This window comes from Camelus bactrianus, chromosome 4 (genome assembly GCF_048773025.1).
Source record: "Camelus bactrianus isolate YW-2024 breed Bactrian camel chromosome 4, ASM4877302v1, whole genome shotgun sequence".
Lineage (NCBI taxonomy): Eukaryota > Metazoa > Chordata > Mammalia > Artiodactyla > Camelidae > Camelus > Camelus bactrianus.
The window spans coordinates 78,130,225-78,148,727 of record NC_133542.1 but is presented as its reverse complement, the minus strand read 5'-3'; the positions used below and the strand labels follow the sequence as shown (position 1 = coordinate 78,148,727).

General features: G+C 52.8%; 1 protein-coding gene across 9 annotated transcripts in view; it reads right to left on the bottom strand.

The window, feature by feature from the left end:
• CACNA1B (calcium voltage-gated channel subunit alpha1 B) overlaps window positions 1-18,503 on the bottom strand; it is a 173,343-nt gene that overhangs the window by 14,818 nt on the left and 140,022 nt on the right. For 4 of the 9 annotated variants that reach the window (XM_074362846.1, XM_074362848.1, XM_074362847.1 and 1 more), the window contains 5 exons: window positions 17,539-17,630; window positions 15,332-15,476; window positions 7,041-7,168; window positions 2,262-2,358; window positions 246-354 (listed from right to left, as the gene is read on the bottom strand). In XM_074362846.1, the coding sequence (XP_074218947.1) occupies window positions 246-354; window positions 2,262-2,358; window positions 7,041-7,168; window positions 15,332-15,476; window positions 17,539-17,630 (571 nt within the window). Of the gene's footprint in view, window positions 1-245; window positions 355-2,261; window positions 2,359-7,040; window positions 7,169-11,455; window positions 13,235-15,331; window positions 15,477-17,538; window positions 17,631-18,503 lie in introns of those variants that run through there. The other 5 variants (XR_012506676.1, XR_012506677.1, XR_012506678.1 and 2 more) reach the window with 4 other exon arrangements.

Below are 18,503 nucleotides of genomic sequence, written 5' to 3'. Positions count from 1 at the left end.
ACCTGGACAGTCATCTAATCTCACTGCGCCTCAGTTTCCTTACTTGAAAATGGGATCGTTATGGTGCTAACGTGCGGGATGGTTTCAGCGGAGAAGGTCAGTGTCTGCAGGGGCGGCGTGGGCAGTTGTCCTCCAACCTGTCCAGACTGGCCCCTCCCCTGTCCTGCACACATGCCTGGGGCAGCCCTCGAGGGCGGTCACGCTGCCCTGGCTCCCTGCCCTCCCCTCACGGCTGCCTTGCTCACCTGGAGCCAGCTTGATCTCCAGCGCTGTCCGGATCAGGGCCATCAACGTGGACGTGAAGTGGACGGTCATGTCCTCACTGGAGATGGGCATGTTCATACGGACCAGGCGCTGGGGACGAGGGGGCCGGTCAGGGCCAGGCCACCAGGGTCCCCCCGCCACAGGCACACGGTGCTCCAGGCTGCTGAGGCTGGGCATGGCCTCCCAGGAGTGGTCCCTACAGGTGCCCGGACCCAGGAGAGGTCGGGTGGGTGGGAGCTTTGCCAGCATTCACCCCCAGGCCGGTCCCCGGCACCCTGGCCCCAAGTCCAATCTTTAGCCTGATGAAGGGCAGGTGGCTAAAGACACAGGCCCAGACTCTCCCCCAAATGTTGGCAAAGCCCCATGTGGCACGTCCAATCATGGTCCTAGGACCTGTGGTCACCTGTGGGACGCACACCAGGAAAAACAGCTTCCTAGAGCACAGTGTCCCACAGACCAACACGGATGGATGGGAGGAGCTGAGGGATTCCTCTCCAGGGGAGCTGGGGAGTCAGGGGCCAGCGCGAAGGAGCAGCAAGCAGGTGACTTCCAAGTGAGGAGAGCTCTGCCCAGGGCACCTTTACCAGAGCCTCCATTCGCCTGCCCAGCCTCGGAGGGCCAGGGATCTTCGGGAGCAGCAGAGGGCCAAGGCCAGGGCAAACAGACAGGCATCTCTGTCCTGGGCCTGGACCCTCCAGCCCCAGCACTCTTTGCCTCTCCTGGACCCCCCCCCCCCGCCAGCTCACCAAGCTTCTCCACTACTGCCCACCCCGGGGCCTCACCTGGTCTCTTCATGCACAGAGCCTTGGAGCTGCCAGCACAGCTGGGAAGGACTCCAAAGGCCACCCTGTCACAGCCCTGGCTGCCCACCCAGGCCCTGGGTGTCAGCATGGACAGAGCTCTCCTTCCTGGGGACAAAGCTATAGCCTTGCATGCAGGGCCTCCAGGCAGGCTCGACACGTGTGCCGGGCAAGGGAGGGCTGAGGGAGACACCAGAGGTGTCTGCATGTGGCCTGGAGGAGCCGCTCAGAAGCCAGAGGCTGTGCTGAGCCAGGTGACGGACACAGGCCCAGCAACAGGGCAGTGGGACAGAGAACCCGCGGGACGAGAGATCTGGGGGGAGACTGCTCAGAGAGAGGGGACAGCAGGCGGGCTCCAGCATGCTGACTGAGTCCCGGGAGCACGAGGGGCGGCGGCAGTGCTGGAGGATGGAAGGGCCCTCCTCGCCAAGGGGGGTGACTCAGACACAGGGGCAGGAGGGAGTGGGCTTGGGGCTGGGCCTCATGGCCTTCTTGTCCGCCCAGGAGGGAGGCTGGAGGTGTCCTCAGTGTCCTCAGCTCCTGCAGCTCAGGGGGAGGGGCTATCCTCACCCTGAAGGGCCCCTGAGGCCCCAGGAGTGACAGCAGTACGCCAATCCCTGGCACCTTTAAGGCCGCAGTGCCTCCTTCCCTCCATGGACCTGCAAAGCCCTGGAGACAACGTTTCCTCCCAGGAGACAGCAGCCAGGCCGGGGAGATTCCGCATGTGCGGAGCTTGGGGTTGGGGGTGGTCCTCAAGTGCACCTTGCAGAGCCTCACAGGCCTCTGTTCCCCTGGTCAGACCCTGAGGGCTGCACAACTCCACCCATGTCAGGGGCTTAGGAGACAGAGGCGCTGAGTGTTGTCCTGAGCCCAGAACAAAGACAACCTCGGTCAAAAAAAAAGCTGGTCATTCCCTCATTTCTAGGGAAGAGAAGGGAAGGAGAAAAGGCAGGTGGTGGCCTCTAGCTCCATCTTCCTGAGCCTCCCTGGGGCAGCCCTGGGGGACAAGGGGCCGGTGCAGAGACACCTGATGGTGTCTGTCTCCCTCTGTTTGGGAAGGAAGTGGAGCTGGTCAGGGCAGAGAAAACAGACACAGTGAGACAGCAGAGCAGCAGACAGACGGACGGACAAGCCCCAGAGGAGACAGGAGTCCAGCCCCAGCACAGCCAGCCAGCGGGGTGTGGGGTTGGGGTCTACCTTGTATGCAACTCGAGCAGGACATTTCTTCCCCAGCCCCAGGGGCGGGGACATGTGTTTCAGCATCTCAAACATGTCATTGTAACTGATGCGCCCACTGAAGGCCCGGCCCAGAGGACAGAGGCAGACAGGGGTCCATGGGAGGGGTGCAGCGGGGGAGTGGGAGGAAGCAGACAAGAAAACAGACCCAGTTAACCAGCGTCGGATTAAATGCCAAAAGTCAGAACAAGTCAAACGAGGGATTTCTCTGCTTGACTCGATCCCGTCCGTGCCCCCAGCCTCACCTCCGCGCTCCGGCCCAGGTGGGGAGCAGACAGGGTGGCATCTGAACCAAAGAACATGGAGGGCATGATGGGGCTGCGTTGGGGTGACTTTGGGGTGTCAACTCTGATTTTACACTTTCAGATACAAACCACAGGCAATGCCAGATCAGAAAGAGCTGTCTCACCACACTAGAACATACGGGATAAGGCTCCAGGTTTAGGGCGGCGTCCAGGGTGATGACTTCGTCTTCCCGAGGCAGACAGGCTAACAGGCCTGAAGCCTCACCCCGACACCTGGGACACCTGTCTCAGGCACTGCTTGGGTTCAGGGCACCCAGGAGAGAGGGGACAGCCTTTTCCTGGCAGATGCATCCACCCCAGGGCCTGGCCCTCCTCCCAGGGCTCATGGGCTCAGCAGAGTGGATCAATCCAGAGGTGAAACAGGAGGGCCCGTCTCTGGGGCTCTGCCCTCTCCTCCCCCCCGGGTTGCTGGGCTCCTCTGACGCAGAGGTACAGCTGGTCCTGCTTTACTTGCGCCCAGATCCCCCTCCTCCAGGGCCCTGGACCTCTGGCCTATCTGACCATCAGTCCACCCTCAAGAAACCAGAGGCAAATCCGGGTGAGTTAGGTGCTCTCTTGGCACAGGTGGGACCTGGCCCCTCATGTCTGCCCAGCAGCTGGCCCTCGTCCTCACGGCCCAGCCAGAGAGCTCTGTGTGCAGTGTCTCACAAGGCTGCCTGTTCCCAGCCAGCTGGAGGGGTTGGGAGTTAGAAAGCGTCCAGAAGGCCGGAGTGCAGGGGGCGTGGGGCAGAGCAGCAGGAGGCAGAGGCGAGGTGCTGTCATTTCCAAGTCAGGCAGGGAGTGTGTGCTATGCCTGCATTTCGGGCAGGGAAGAGGAAGTATGTTGGAGGGAGGTTCTGAAACAGCAACCCTTGTAGGCCACCCTACGAGGGCGGTTCTCCCCCAAGCCCACGGGTGGAGCAACACAACGCAGCACACTGTATGTATCCTTATAATGAATCTGGCAGCCGGAAAGGAAACGTCACAGGTTATGGCAGCCGAGGCAGGAAGGGCCGGCACTCCCGCTCAGCCGGGGCGGCAGGGGAGGGTGACAGGCAGCCCCTGCTGGGCCTGGGGCTCCAATGCCCCAGGAGGTGTGGTGACCCCAAGCTGATTTCTGGAACCCATTGCAGGCAGGAGACACTCTGCACAAAAAAAGCGCTGGCCTGTTGGGGCCCGCACTCTGCACACACCACAGCCACTGGTCTGCCTGCCCCAACCCCGCCCGCCCCTCTCTGGCAGCCCCTCCCTCGCTCCCCGAGAACCTGCGTCCCCAGGGCCTCCTTGGCTGAGCTTCCCCCACACACATACACCTGGCTTTCCTCCCTGGAACCTGCTGGTCCAGCTAAGGACCGCCCTTTCCCAGAGTGGGCGCCCTGGCCGACACTGACGCCTCCTTTCCTGCACCATGGCCCCTCAGTCTAATCAGCTCCAAGCTGTGCTGCATTTACTTCCGGAGAAGAGGCACAAAGAGGACTCCCCCGTGGCCTCCCACCAGGTGCCTGCCAGCCCTGTTGGCCCCAGGGACCAGAAGAGAGGTTGGAGGCCTGGTGCAGCCCCAGACCCACCAGCAACCCCCATTCCCATCTCCTCCCTCCTGCCATCAAACCCTCAGATGCTGCCAGAGGCAAACTCAGGGCTTAACACTGTCACTCTGATTCCAAAACCGTTCCTGCTGTCCATACAACAAAGTCAAAGCCCCTCCCAGCCATCCTTCCAGCCCCTTTGCGATGTACTCCCCCCCTCCAGCCAGCCAGCCAGGCCCCTTCCCCACGGCCCCCACCTCTTCTCTGGAGCTGCACCGCCCTGCCGCCCTTGGCTGGCTCCACTGCCACCTCCTCTGACTTACCAGCCAGACGGCCTCCCCCTCCACAGACCCGCCCTGCCTCACACTAGGGCTCCTCTGCTCACCCCGGGCCCCAGCACGTGGCGGGGCTCAGGGAGAGATGGACGAGCGCAAGGAGGAGCAGACAGGTCGCTCACGGCAGGGGTGATGGCAGTTCTTCTGAGTCTCTACACTTCATCACAAAGAGCTGCAGCAACAGCGAAAGGGGGGGGGGGTGTGCCAGGATGCAACCGCTCCCTGACCCCACACACACGCCCGTGCACACGTGCACACAGGTGCAAAACGCAAAGATGCGGTGCACTCGCACACACACACGCACACACCTGCTTGCACACGGACACACTCACGTCCACGTGGCTGTACACACACCCGTGCACACACAGAACATACATGCACACTCTTGTGCTCATGCTCACGTAGCTACACAGGTAAAAACACACATACACAAGAAAGCTCAAGATACTTCATAAAGTTTGTTGTTGTTTCGTCTCCCCAGGAGTGAGGAGGGGGCAGAATGGTCCCTGGGAAATAAAGGTGGTGACATCTCTGCCTCTCAGAGCACGCTCTGTCCTGCCCGGACGTGGGGTCCAGACTCAGTGTGTTCAGGGCCCCTGCCAGGCCTCCCACTGCCTGGCACGCGTGGGAGCCACAAGCCCACTTCCAGCCTGCAGCTCTTGTCGGCGGCAGCTCTGGGGTGAGGCCTGTCCTTTGCTGTCTACTCTTCCATGAGCACTTTCCTATCACATCCTTGAGTGTCCATGCCTTCCGGAGGCCCCAGTTCCAGAAGTCTGGGCTTGGGGAAGAGTCTGAGCCCCACCCCCGTACACAGTCACAAAGCTGCAGTCTGGCCCAGGTCTGCTTCTCGTTGCCTTAATTCTGCTCCACCTGTAGCTGACGGGGGAGTCCTGGGTCTACAGTTCACGAAGGTCTGGGGGATGCCACCCCCTCCTGCAGGCCTGCACTGGCCTGCTAGAGTCTGAGTCACCGTCTATGCAATGTCTGTCTTCCTGCAACACAAATCTCTAGGAAAAACATGCCCAGAAACAGCAGCACCTCTTTGGACCACAGTTAGGAGGACCCTCCTGGAACGAGCCTCAATCTCGCATCAGCCTGGAGTCTCTCCTGCCCTTTGCCTGATGAGGCCCAGGCCGCAGGTGTGGCCAATCTCCCCTCCGACCTGGTGGGGCCATCCTGACCAGAGAACCCAGGGATACCGCTGAGCCTGTGGACTCCAGCATGTGCTGCAGGCAGACATGCTGATGCATCAGGAGAATGATCGGACCCTCCAAGGCCACGAAAACAGTCACGTGCAACACGAAACACAGACGACAGCCATGTCTGTTCTGCCCGGTGTGAGAACCGTGCACTTTTCACTACACTGGAAAACACTCAGAGATGCTCTGGGCCTGGAAATGCACCAGGGTTCCTGGTGCCGCCCAGACTGGGAAGGGCCTCGCACGGCGCCTTCTGGACCCTCACTGTGACGGGGTGGGGGCTCCAGGGAGGCTGGAGAAGAAGCGGGTATGGGAGCCCAGCCGAACTCCCGGGCCCTGGGGTCTCGGGGCTCAGAAAGCTCCAGAGCATCCTCCGTGCTGAGCCCCAGGTGCTCCGCGGGCAGCAGGGTCCTCCCAGTCAGGACCCTGACTGTCCCCTCCAGGCTTCCACCACGCAAGGGGGGACCAAACGCAGAGCCATGCAAGGGGCCGCGTGCAGGCCAAGGAGCCTCAGGGAGCCGAGGTGGGAGAGGCTGCACCCCAGTCACAGTCTTCTTGTCCCCCTGCAGGGCGGGCCTTGCCAGACGCACCCCCCACTGGTGCACAGTTCACACCCTCAGTGTCCTCGGTTTTGCTGTACAAAGCCCTCAGTAACTACCCAAGCAACAGCTCGAGAGAGTGAAGGAATGAGTGAGCGGGGGAGTGCATGAGTGATGCCTGAACAGACAAACGGGCAAACTGGCAGATCCACCCTGCTGTGCTGTCCCAAGGAACACGGCCTTGACAACTTCCTGACCCCAAATTACTCCCTGCAGGACACTCCAGCCTGTCTGGAAGAGAATCAGCCTTCACTTACGCACCAGCAACGCAGGAACCCTTTCCCACCAAACACACCAGACCCTCCCTGGCAGCTCATCTGATTTTAAGAAACGTTCACCGAGAACCCTCTATTTGCGCCCTGGGCTGGTGACACAGAGGTGCGCGTAGCTCTTATCCCCAAGGGAGACAGCAGCAAGGGAGAGCCCTGAGCCCATCGAGGAGAACGTCCCAACGCCCCACGTTATTTCTGCCCACGGAGGCTTCAGACTCACAAGAACAGTGAGACCCTGAGAGAAGGCTCTTCTGCGTTTCGGCGCCCCCTCCCCCCTACAACCCCGTGTGCAGTGGGCCTTGTGAGAAGACGGGGGTCCTGCTCAGTAGGAGCTCCGAGTCTCGCAGACCCCTGACAACCCTCCACGACCCCCAGCCACCTCTGCAGAGCGGGACTGCAGTCTCAGAAGAGGCGTTCTCAGCCCAGGGCGCAGATAAAAGCACAGGGAGGCTGAGAGCGAGTGGGCCCCCGGGAGCAGGAGGGAAGCCCAGCCCCGTGTGGGACCCCGGTGCACGGGGCACTCACCAGGCAGCCGGGTCGTACTCAGCCCAGACCCGGATGAACTCGTCCAGGTGGTGCGGCCCTAGGATGGAAGAGTCCCGCGTAAGGTACTCGAAATTGTCCATGATGACAGCCACAAAGAGGTTCAACATCTGCAGGACAGGAAGGGGAGGAGGTGACGCAGAGAGACTGCAGCCGGCCCCTCCCCATCCCAAGCTGGGGCAACGGGGGCCACTCTGACTCAGCCAGAGCCTGCCAGATCTGCTCCCCCACAGCCTCACAGAGGACCCCCAGGCCTCCTGACACGGCCACTACCACCAGCAGCACTGTCCCTGGTTCTCGGTCCCACAAGCCAACCCCCACCCAGAACTCAGCCCTCTGAGGGCCTGTACCCTCTACTTCCACTGCCACGCCCAGGTCAGGCCCTCCACGCCCCTCACCCACTATCTGTCCTGTACCCAGGGTGTCCTCCCCACCGTGGTCCCCGCCTGCTTCCCTTCCCAGGTAGCCTTCAAGGAAAGCAGTGACTCTGGAGTTAACAGTGCAGGTTTCTTGTTCTTTTTTTTTTTTTTTTTTTTTTTTTTTTGGTGGGCTTTTTTGCTTAATTTTCTGTTTTTTTAATTTTTTAATTGAAGTATAGTCGGCTTATAATGTTGTGTCAGTTTCTGGTGTACAGCACAATACTTCAGTCATACATGAACATACATATATTCGTTGTCATATTCTTTTTCACCACAGGTCACTACAAGATATTGAATATAGTTCCCTGTGCTCTACAGTATAACCCTGCTGTTTGCTTTGTTTTCTTAGATTGAGTTGAAATTCACTTAGCAAACAACCACCCATTCTGGCGAGTGCCTCCCGCGGCACTCAGTGCAGTCATGACGGTGGACTACTGCCCCTCCCCTGGTTGCAGAACTTCTTATCACCCAGGAGAACACCTTGAGCCGCTCAGTCATCGCCCCTGTTCCTCCATCCTGCCCTTCCCTGGAAACCAACAGTCTCCTCTCTGCGTCTATGGATTTGCCTGTTTTGGATATTGCACATAAAAGGAATCACACAATATATGACCTTTGCGTCTGGCTTCTTTCACTTAGTGTGGTGTTTCTGAAGTTCATCCACACTGCAGCACGTCAGAACTTCATTCCTTTTTGTGGCTGAGTAATACTTCTTTGCAGGTCTGTACCCCAATCTGTTTACATGTTCTTCCGTTGACAGACCATCCATTTGGGTTGTCTCCACCTTTTGGCTGTTACGGTCAACACCGCCGTAAATATTCATGTGCAGACTTCTCTGTGGACACATCATTTCATTTCTCTTGGGTGCGTACCTAGGAGTGGGATTTCTGGGTCATATGGTAGTTCCGTGCTTAGCTGTTTGAGGAAAACCGGTTTCCACAGGAGCTGTTGATTTTCACATTTCCATCAGCAATGTACCAAAGCTCCTATTTTTCCATGTCCTCAACACCTGGTACTTTCCGTTTAAAAAAAAAACACACATTATTCTAGCCATCCTAGTTGAGTGTGAAATGGTACCTCAGTGTGGTTTTTATCTGCACTTCCTTAATAAACACGGAATATGAATATCTTCCTGTGCTTCTTGGCCAGTTGTTTATCTTCTTTGGAAAAATGACTATTCTGATTCTCTGTCCATTTTTTACATGGTTGGCTGTGTTTCTGTTACTGAGTTGTAGGAGTTCTTCATATATTTTGCGTATCAAGCCCTTATAAAAGTATTTTCTCTCATTCCTTATATTGCATTTTCATTTTTTATAATGTCCTTTTAACACACAAAAGTTTTAAATTTTGAGTCGTCCAATTTTTCTATGTTTTCTTCTCTTGCTCATGATTTGAGAGTCAGATCTAAGAATCCTTTGCCAAATCTGAGGCGATGAAGATGGCCCCTCTATCCTTCTAAAAGTTTTACAGTTTTAGTTCTTACATTTAGGTCTTTGACCGAGTTTGAGTTAATTTTTTTCACATGGAATGAGGTAAGGGTCCAGCCTTGTTTTCCTGCATTTGGAGGCCCAGTTAGCTCCTCACCATTTGCTAGACAAACTGTTCTTTCCATGTTGAGTGGTGCTGGCATCCTCATCAGAATCAACTGGCCTGAGACACCTGGGCTTGCTCAGTCCTATCCCACTGGCCCACACTTACCCCGCCCCACACTGCTGTCACCCCCCGCTTTACTGAGGCAAACTGGCAAATAAACGTGTAGGACACTTGAAGTGTACATCCACCCAGTTAACCAAACACCCGCCACCTCACATGCTTATCTTTCTGTGATGGAACACTTCAGGTCTGCCCTCTCAGTAGGTCTCAATTACACGACACAGTGTTATCAGCTATACTCACCAGCTTTTACATTAGACTCAGACTTTGTTGATGCAGCTGGAACTCTGTACTCTTTTACCAACTTCTCCCTGTTTTCTCACCCCTAGACTCTGGCAACAACTTTTCTACTCTGTTTCTAAGATTTTGACTTTTTAAAAAAGATTCCACATGTAAGCAGCACTACGCAGTATCTGTCTTTCTCCGTCTGGCTTATTTCACTTAGCGTAACGCCCTCAAGGTCCATCCACGTCTCACAGATTGCAGGATTTCCTTCCTCCTCATGGCTGAATAAGATTCAAGTGCGTGTGTGTGTGTGACATCTTTCTTCATTCACCTGGTGATGGACATGTAGGCTGTTTCCGTATCTTCACTATTGTGAATAATGCTGCAATGATTATGGGAGCACAGATACTCTTTCAATGTCCTGTTTTCATTTCTTTTGGATGTATACCCAGAGGTGGAATTGCTGGGTCATATGGTGGTTGTATTTTTTAACTTCTGGAGGAACCTGCATAGTGTTTTCCACAGAGGCTGCACCAATTTACATTCCCACCAACAGTGAACAAGGGTTCCCTTTTCTCTCCATTTCTGCCAATACTTGGTTTCTCTGGTCTTTTTGATGACAGCCATTCTAACGGTGTGCCGTGGTAGCGGACGGCGGCTTTAATCTGCGTTTCGCTGAAGATTAGTGATGTTGAGAATCTTTTCACGTATGTCTTCTTTGGGAAGATATCTACCAGCTCCATTGTTTTGATTACTGTAGCTTTAGAGTAAGTTTTGAAGTTGGGAAATGTGAGGGCTCTAGCTTTTCATTTTTCAAGACTGTGCTGCTTATTTGGGGCCCCTTGAGAGTCCACATGAACTTGAGGACTGGCTTTTCCGTTTTCTGCGGTAGAGGCCGTTGGAATTTTGATGGTGATTTTTGCGTTTCACACGCAGATCACCTTGAGGGACTGCTGCCATGTCAGCAGTGCTCCCCGATTCCTTCGTTCAGCAACACTCTGTAGTTCCTCGTGTACACGTCTTTCACCTCTACGGGTGTTTATTCCTAGGTAATTTGCTATTTTGAATGCTTTTGGAAATTGAATTATCTTCTTGATTTTCTTTTCAGATTGTTCATTGCTGATGTACAGAAACACAGCTGATTTTTGCGTGTTGATTTCGTACCCTGGAACTTTGCTTAGTTCACTTAATAGATCTAGTCGTTTTTGTGTCTGTGCATGTGTCCTTTGGGATTTGCTATGTATACAGAATAGTGTCACCTGCAAATAGAGACATTTTACCCCTTCTTTTCCAATTTGGATGCCTTTTATTTCTTTTTCTTGCCCAGTTGCTCTGGGTAGGACTTCCATCACAATGCTGAAAAGAAGTGATTGAAGTGGGCATCTTTGTCTTACTCCTAATATTTGAGAGAAAGCTTTCAGTATTTCATGGAGCGTGATGTTAGGTTTCTCATAGAAGCTCTTTACTGTGTTAAGGCAGTTCCCTTCTACTCTGAGTTTACTAGTTTTCTTTTTTTAATCATGAAAGGGTGTTGCATTTTGTCAAATGCTGTTTCTGAATCTATTGAGATTATTACACGCTTTTATCCCTCATCACATTGATTGGTCTTCATATGTTGAGCCATCCTTTCCTCACCTTCCTGGGGAAAATCCCATTTGTTCATGCTGTATAATCCTTTTACTGTGTTGTTGGAATTAGTCTGTTGGTATCTTGTTCAAGATTTTTACATGTATATATTCACGAGGAATGTAATCTGTGGTTTCCTCTTGTGGCATCTCTGCCTGGCTTTGGTATCAGAGAGATGCTGGCATCATAGACTGTGTCGTCACTTGTTCTCTCCTCTTCCATCTTTTGGAAGAGTTTGAGTAGAATTGAAGTTAATTCTTTCTTTACTATCACTTTTATTGTGGTAAAGTATGTATGACAAAAATGCACCAATTTAACCATTGTAAAGAAATTAGGTCAGTGATATTCAGTATCAAGTTGTAAAATTATCACCACCATGTGTCTACAGGACTTTTTCACCTTCCCAGACTGAAATTCCATCCCTATTAAATATTAACTCCCCACTCCCCCTCATCCCCTGCAACCACCGTTCTACTTTCTGTCTCTATGAATTTGGCTACTCCAGGCACCTCACGTGAATGGGATCATACAGCATTTTTCCTTCTGTGACTGGTGTATTTCACTTAGCACAATGTCCCCAAGGTTCGTTCATACTGCAGCATGTGTCAGAGCTGTCTTCCTTTGTAAGGCTCAGTAATACCCCCTTGCATGTCCTTATCACACTTTTTTGTCCAGCCATCTGCTGGTGAACGCCTGGCTGCTTTCACCTTTGGCGATTGTGAACAATGCTATGGACATATGTGACTATTTCTAATATTTATGTGAGTCCCTCCATTCAATTATTTTGGGTATATGCCCAGAAGTGAAATTACTGAATCATACTTTAATTCTATGTTTAATTTTTTGAGAAAACACTGTACTGTTTTCCACGGTGGCTACACCATTTTACATTTCCACATGCAGTGCACAAGGGTATCCATTTCTCCACATCCTCGCCAACAGTTGTTATTTCGTTTCATTTATATTTGTTTTTGTTTTTGTTTTTTTAAATAACAATACTAATGGGTATGAAGTAGTGTCTCATGGGTTTTGATAAGCATTTTCCTAATGATTAGTGATGTTGAGAATCTTATCTTTTCATTTGTACATTCTCTTCAGAGAATGTCTATTTAAGTACTTTGACAATTTTTATATGGTTGTCTCTCTGTTGTTGAGTTGTAAGAGTTCTTTACATATTGTGGATAGTAACCTCTTATCATATATATGGCTTACAAAATTTTTCTCCCATTCCTTGTCTTGGGTTGCCTTTTCCTTTGGATAGTAGTGCCCTTTGATGCACCAAAATTTTAAATTTTGAGGAGTCCAATTATTCTTTTTTTTTTTTTCTTTCCTTGTTCATGAGTATGGTGTCAAATATAAGAGTCCTTTGCAAAATCTGAGGTCATTAAGATTGGCCCTCTATGTTTTCCTCTAAGAGTTTTATAGTTAAAGCTCTTACATTTAGGACTTTGATCAATTCTGAGCTAAATCCTATATACAGTGTAAAGATCCAACTTCATTCTTTTGCATGAGTATGTCCAGTTTCCAGTTTCCCCAGCACCATTTGTTGAAAACTCTATCTTTTTTTCATTAAATGGTTTTGGCAACCATTTAAGAAATCTTTGACCATGTATGTGAGGGTTTATTTCTGAACGCTATTCTGTTCCATCAGTTTGTATGCTTATCTCTATGCCAGTACTATACTATTTTGATTACTGAAGTTTTGATACAGATTTTGTAAATCACAAAGTGTGAGACCTCCTACCTTGTCCTCTTTCAATTTTTTCCCCTTTGGCTATTCGTGGACCCTTGGGATCCCATATGAATTTTGGAAGAAGAATTTTTTATTTCTGTAGAACAATAAAAAAAAAACATTGGTTTTTATAAGTATTGCACTGAATCTGTAGTTTACTTTGGATACCTCTGACATCTTAACAAAATTAAATCTTCCAATCCATGGACATGGGATGTCTTTCCCTTTAATTATGCCTTTTTTTTAACTTCTTTCAACAATGTTTTGTAATGTTCGGTGTTTAAGTCTTTCACTTGTTCGGTTAAGCTTATTCTCAAGTATTCAGTTCTTTTTTATTTTTTGATGCTATTGTAAAAAGAATTGTTCTCTTAATTTCCTTTTCAGATTGTTCGCCTTAAATGTATAGAGTGCATCTGATTTTTGTGTGTTTATTCTGTGTCCTGTAACTTTGCCGAATTCATTTATTTGTTCTGACAGGTTATTTGTGGAATTTTTAAGGTTTCCTGCATATAAGATCATGTCATCTGCAAAAAAAAAAAAGAGAGAGAGAGAAACAATTATACCTCCTCCCTCCTAATGTAGATGCCTTTTATTTCTTTCTCTTGACGAATTGCTTTGGCTAAGACTTCCAGGACCATATTGAACAGAAGTGGTGAAATCAGGTGAACTTGCCTTGTTCCTGATCTTAGAGGGAAACCTTTGAGTTTTCCTAACTGAGAGTGATGTTAGTTATGGGTTTTCACATGTGGCCTTTATTACGTTGAGGTGGTTTCCTTCTATTCCTAGTTTATTGAGTACTTTATCCAGAAAGGAGGTTGAATTTTTTCCAGTGCTTTTTCTAAATCAATTGAGATGATTACATGGTTTTCTTCTTTTTATTCTGTTAATTAATATGGTGTGTTACATTGATTTTCATATGTTGAACTATTCTTGCATTCCAGGACTAAATCCCACTTGGTCAGGGTGTACAATCCTTTCAACATGCTGTTAAATTTGGTTTCCTAGTATTTTGTAGATGATTTTTACATCAATATTCATAGAGGTACTGGTTTGCAGTTTTCTTTTCTAGTAGTGTCTTTGGTTTTGGTGTCAAGGTAATACTGGGCTCATAGAATGAGTCTGAAATTGTTCCTGCCTCTTCATTATTCTGGATGACGCACTTCTCTATCCACGGTGCCAGGCAGTGAGAAAAAGCACCAACTGTGCTGACTGGTCCTGCTTGAGAATTACGACTGTAAATCTGAAGTGTGTGCTCAGCACTGCCCACTGTGACAGGAGCTGTCTGCTCCTGCCGTGCTCGTGGCCTCTCATCATCTCTTGAACCTGCTCTGATCCCAACATGCCAAAGCAACTGTTCTTGCATGCAAAGGTTACGCATGGCCTCTACCCTTCCATGTCCACTTACTTTACTTCCCAGCCGCACTTCACATGGTTGATCCTCCCTCCACTTGACACGTGTTCTTCCCTTGGCCTCCCAGGAACTGTCCCCATCTGGTTCTCTACCAGCCTCACTGCTCCTTCTCCACTCTGGGTCCCATACTCCCTTCTGTCTCTTAAATACCCTGGGTTGGGCTTCAGCCCTCTTCTCAACAACACTCTCCCTAGGCCACCACTCTTTGAAGTCTAGCACACACAGACCACCTGAGGAGCCTGTTAAAACTCAGATTCCTGGGTCCCTTTCCCAGAGATCCTGATTCAGTAAGTCTTGGGAGGGACCCAGGAATCTGCAGGTCTAACAAGTGCTCGAGTGGTGCTTAAACCCTGGGTCTCTGGACCACAAGTGTGCAGCAGGGGCCTAGAGGGCGTCATCCAGCCCATAGGCACGCCAGACACTGATGACAAATCCACATCTCCAGCCCAGAGGTCCACCCCATGTCTCTCTCCCTCCCTCCCCAACCCCATGCCTGCAGCCCCCTAGTCTTCCCATCTCGGGGGAAGAACCACGCACTCCATGACCCAGTAAGCCCCAGGACTCATCTTTCCTCTTTTTCTCTCCTGTCCATGTTCAATCATCAATCAGCTCTGTCTTTAAAATGCAGCCCAACTCCACACAACTCCCTTCACACCCAGCCTTCTCCAGGCGGCTCTCACCTTCTTGTCTCCCTGCCCACTCTGTAGCCTCTCCCGACCAGAAGCCAGAAGCCAGAAGCCAGAGCAAGGTTTTAAGATGTCAAGCAGATGATGTCACACCCGGCTCAAAGACTCCCAGAGGCTTCTGCTGATGTGGAACACAATCCACACCCGGGACCCGGCCCACTGACACCTCCCACCTAACCCCACAAGTCTCCTGTGGCACGTCCACCCCAAGCATGGGGCCGGAGCACTGCTTCTTTGTATCTTATGACCATGGGGCAAGTCCTTCCAGAAGCTGAGGGACTCCTGCCCCCACGGAAGCGTAAAGCTCCTTCCATGGAGGCACAGGCAGGGCCCGCGGGGGCTCACTGCTGACTGGGTCCTTTCAGCTTAATGAGTCGTCAACTCTGGGGAAATGAGGGCCGTCGACACGGAGTCAGCAACATGGCACGGATCAAAGGTGAGGCCCAGCAGGAGAGTGGGGGACCCAAGATGGTCTGAGATAGGCAGATGCCAGCGCTGGGATGGGCACAGGGCCCAGGACTCACCAGAAAGGAGCAGAGGAAGATGAAGGAGACGAAGTAGAAGTAGGCAAAGTCACTCCCACACTCAGTGGCATTGGCGAGCTCATCGCAGGCCCGGTTGCTGAGACAGGACAGCATGATCTCGTGCCAGGCCTCCCCCGTGGCACTCCTGTGAAGAGGGCAGAGCTGTGAGGCCGCGAAGGAAAGGGCGGCCCAGGACGGCCTGGGGAGGAACCAGGGAGCCCGGTCACTGAGGAGGGCCGGCTCGCTTCCCACAGGGAACCCACACATGAGTGGGGTCTGGGAAACAGATGCCTCTCTGGCATTCGATTTTCAAACTGATCATTCATTGGGAAAGCAGGAATTACTGAGAACAGCCCACTGCACCAGAGGTCGGCACCACGGTGAGCTCCCTCCAGGCCCTGGGACCTCCTCCCCAGCATGTGACACCCAGTCTTCATCCTGAAATGGTGACTCCACAGTCCCCCTGCCCAGGCCACAGTCCAGGGAGTGGTCCTGCCTCCTCTCTCTCACCACATCCTGCTCATCTGTTCCCCTGCCCTAAAAACAGCCAGAACCTCACCGCTTCCCACCTCTTACCCGCCCTGGGTGAAGCAACAATCACTCCCTGAGTTGCTACAACAGCTTCCTACCAGAAAACACCCCCTGTCTCCCGCTCACCCATGGGTCCACTAACCACAGGTCAGAACCAAATCCTCGCCCCCAGCTCACCTGCAGGTCCACTAACCACAGGTCAGAACCTAATCCTCGCTCCCCCAGCCCAGCAGCCCAGCAGGTCAGACCAATGACTCGGCTGTGTCTCGATCACATCAAGAACACCCCACCCTGAGCAGCCAGGACAGAGGACCCTACTGTGTGGACTTTTGTTCCTGGGCACTGGTCACTAGCACTGCAGCCTCTGGCCTGGGTCCCCACCTGGGCACCTGTGTGGTCATCCCTGGGAGAAGCTGGGCCCACGCCCCAGTGACAGTGGCCAGGGGTAGGGCTTCTTGAGGGTGGCCTGTGCTGGGCCTGAATGGTGAGGAGGCTCACACGTGGCAAAAAGGTTGGGAGGGAGGGAGGGAGACCTCTGAGACCAAGGGCGTAAAACGAAGACTGACTTGGCGGCCCCCTCAGACCTCTTGTGGCATGAGGCAGGATGGCAGTAAGTGAAGAAGTAAAATCAATGTAATCACTGAAGTCCAGAGAAACGACGCTGCCTGGGGAAAGAGTAAGCCTAACGACGCTGCTCATCTGACGGGGGACAGTCGGCGCGCTCTCCCGGCAGCGCAGCGAAGCCGGCCTGGGTCGGAGCTCGCCCCGACACAGAGGAGAACTTCCAGGGTCCCCCGGGCACACCTGCAAGGGCGAGCTGTGTTGGGTGCCCAGAAGCAGGCCTGGCAGCAGCCAGACATGTTTACAGAAATGGCATGAAGCGATGAAGCCTCAGGAAGGGGCCCACGGCCGGGTCTGACATCAGGCCCCCTCACCATGAATCACTGAAGAAAGGGCTCTTCTCCCTTGCAGTGTCGTGGCAAGGGAGGGGGCGCTGGAGGCAGGGGGACGCATTCTACCCTCTCCCCTCCGCCCACAAGTTCGTTCTCAACTCAGGAGAGCCACGTTTAAGAGCTGCTAACAGCTGCTGGGAGCCGTCCTGTGCACCTCTGCAGGCGGGCCTCTGGGCCCTAAACGAGTCTGTGGTCCTCCTGGTGCCTAGTTTGGCTACGCCCAGAAACTTAGGAACTGCAGCTCCCATGAGCAGCAGCGGCAGGTGGAGGCCCTCGGACCAGCAGTTCGGCCAGTTGGGTTCCTTGGGTCAGAGCGGCCACACGGTCTGCGGATAACAGTTCTCTGCTGCCCCCTCCCTCACCCTACCGACCCCTGAAATCACTCAGGTGCACAGAGGGAGGCTTGGGGCCGACACACCATGAAAGGCCCTGCTGGACACCTGTCCACCCAGACCTCTCAGGCTGCAGCCTTGACCGGAGCAGAGACAAGGTGGTGGAGGCCGGCCTGGCCTGGGGCGCTCAGGCTGACCTTCTCAGGGGCTTCCCTTCAGTCTGTCCTGAGGCCCAGGAGCCCTAGGGAAGGAGGCGCAGAGAGAGAGGAGAAACTGGAAAGGCCACTGCAGGGAAGCCAGCAGGATCGGGGGCTGGAGGGGGACCCGGGGGTTGCCCCCAACCCGGAATGAGGAAGGAGCCACTGACCCGGCCTCCCTCCCAGAGGCTCACCTGAACAGCAGCATCAGGGCCTGCAGAAACGTCCGGAAGTTGTTGTGCCGGTTGATGCTGGTGTCGTCATCCAGGGCGATGTTTCCAAACACCTGAAATGGACAAGGAGGCTGCAGCCTGACACGCTGTGTCCTCGGGAGCGTCCGTCTCCAGGCAGAAGGCGGTGTGTGTGTGCGGGTGAGGACGCACAAGAGACAGGACGCTGCCCTCAGCCGGAGAAGTCCCAACGAAGCCGCCACCGCTGCTGTGGGGCTGGAGGGGTCTGAGCGTCTCCAGGGTGGAGGAGACTCTTGAAAGGCAAGCACACGAGCGTCCCACGGCTCCGCGTGTGCTGGCCGGCTGTGGGCCTGCCCTGGCGGCTGCCCGCACGACTAGCAAGGCTGGGACCCAGAGCTACGTCTGCGCGGGCTCTGCTGCGCGGCGGAAAGGGAGCCTCCCAATGCTCACTCTCTCATCAGTGCCCCCCAGGCAGTCACTGTCCTGGCGAAGTTCTGCTACATGGCTCGGAAGTTCCTTCTTACATATCTGTGCAGATATCACAATAAGCTTCTTAATCATTTTAACTGATCTCTTTCAGGGTTAGAAATGCAAACGAGTCAGTAACGATACTTAACTTACAGTCTGGAATCTGGCTGAAAATTTACGAATTATCACATCACCACCAAGAACAAAGACCAGTGACACGTTTTGTATATCCACAGACCAAAGCAGGAAAAACTACATAACTGTGTTAAACAATGACAGATCTCAGCAAATTCTAAGCAAGAGGACTTTTCAATCCCTAAAAACAGAGCTTAAAAGTTCAGTCTTCAGCAAACTTTAAGACACTGTCTCCTCCCACCCCCTCCCCCACTAGAGAGAGGCCAGATGCCAACGGTTTATACCTGGTGTCTCGTAAGTGTTCTCCCAAATAGCTGACAGGGTTCTTTGGCAAAATAAAAATAATCTAAGTTACGCAAGCTGCA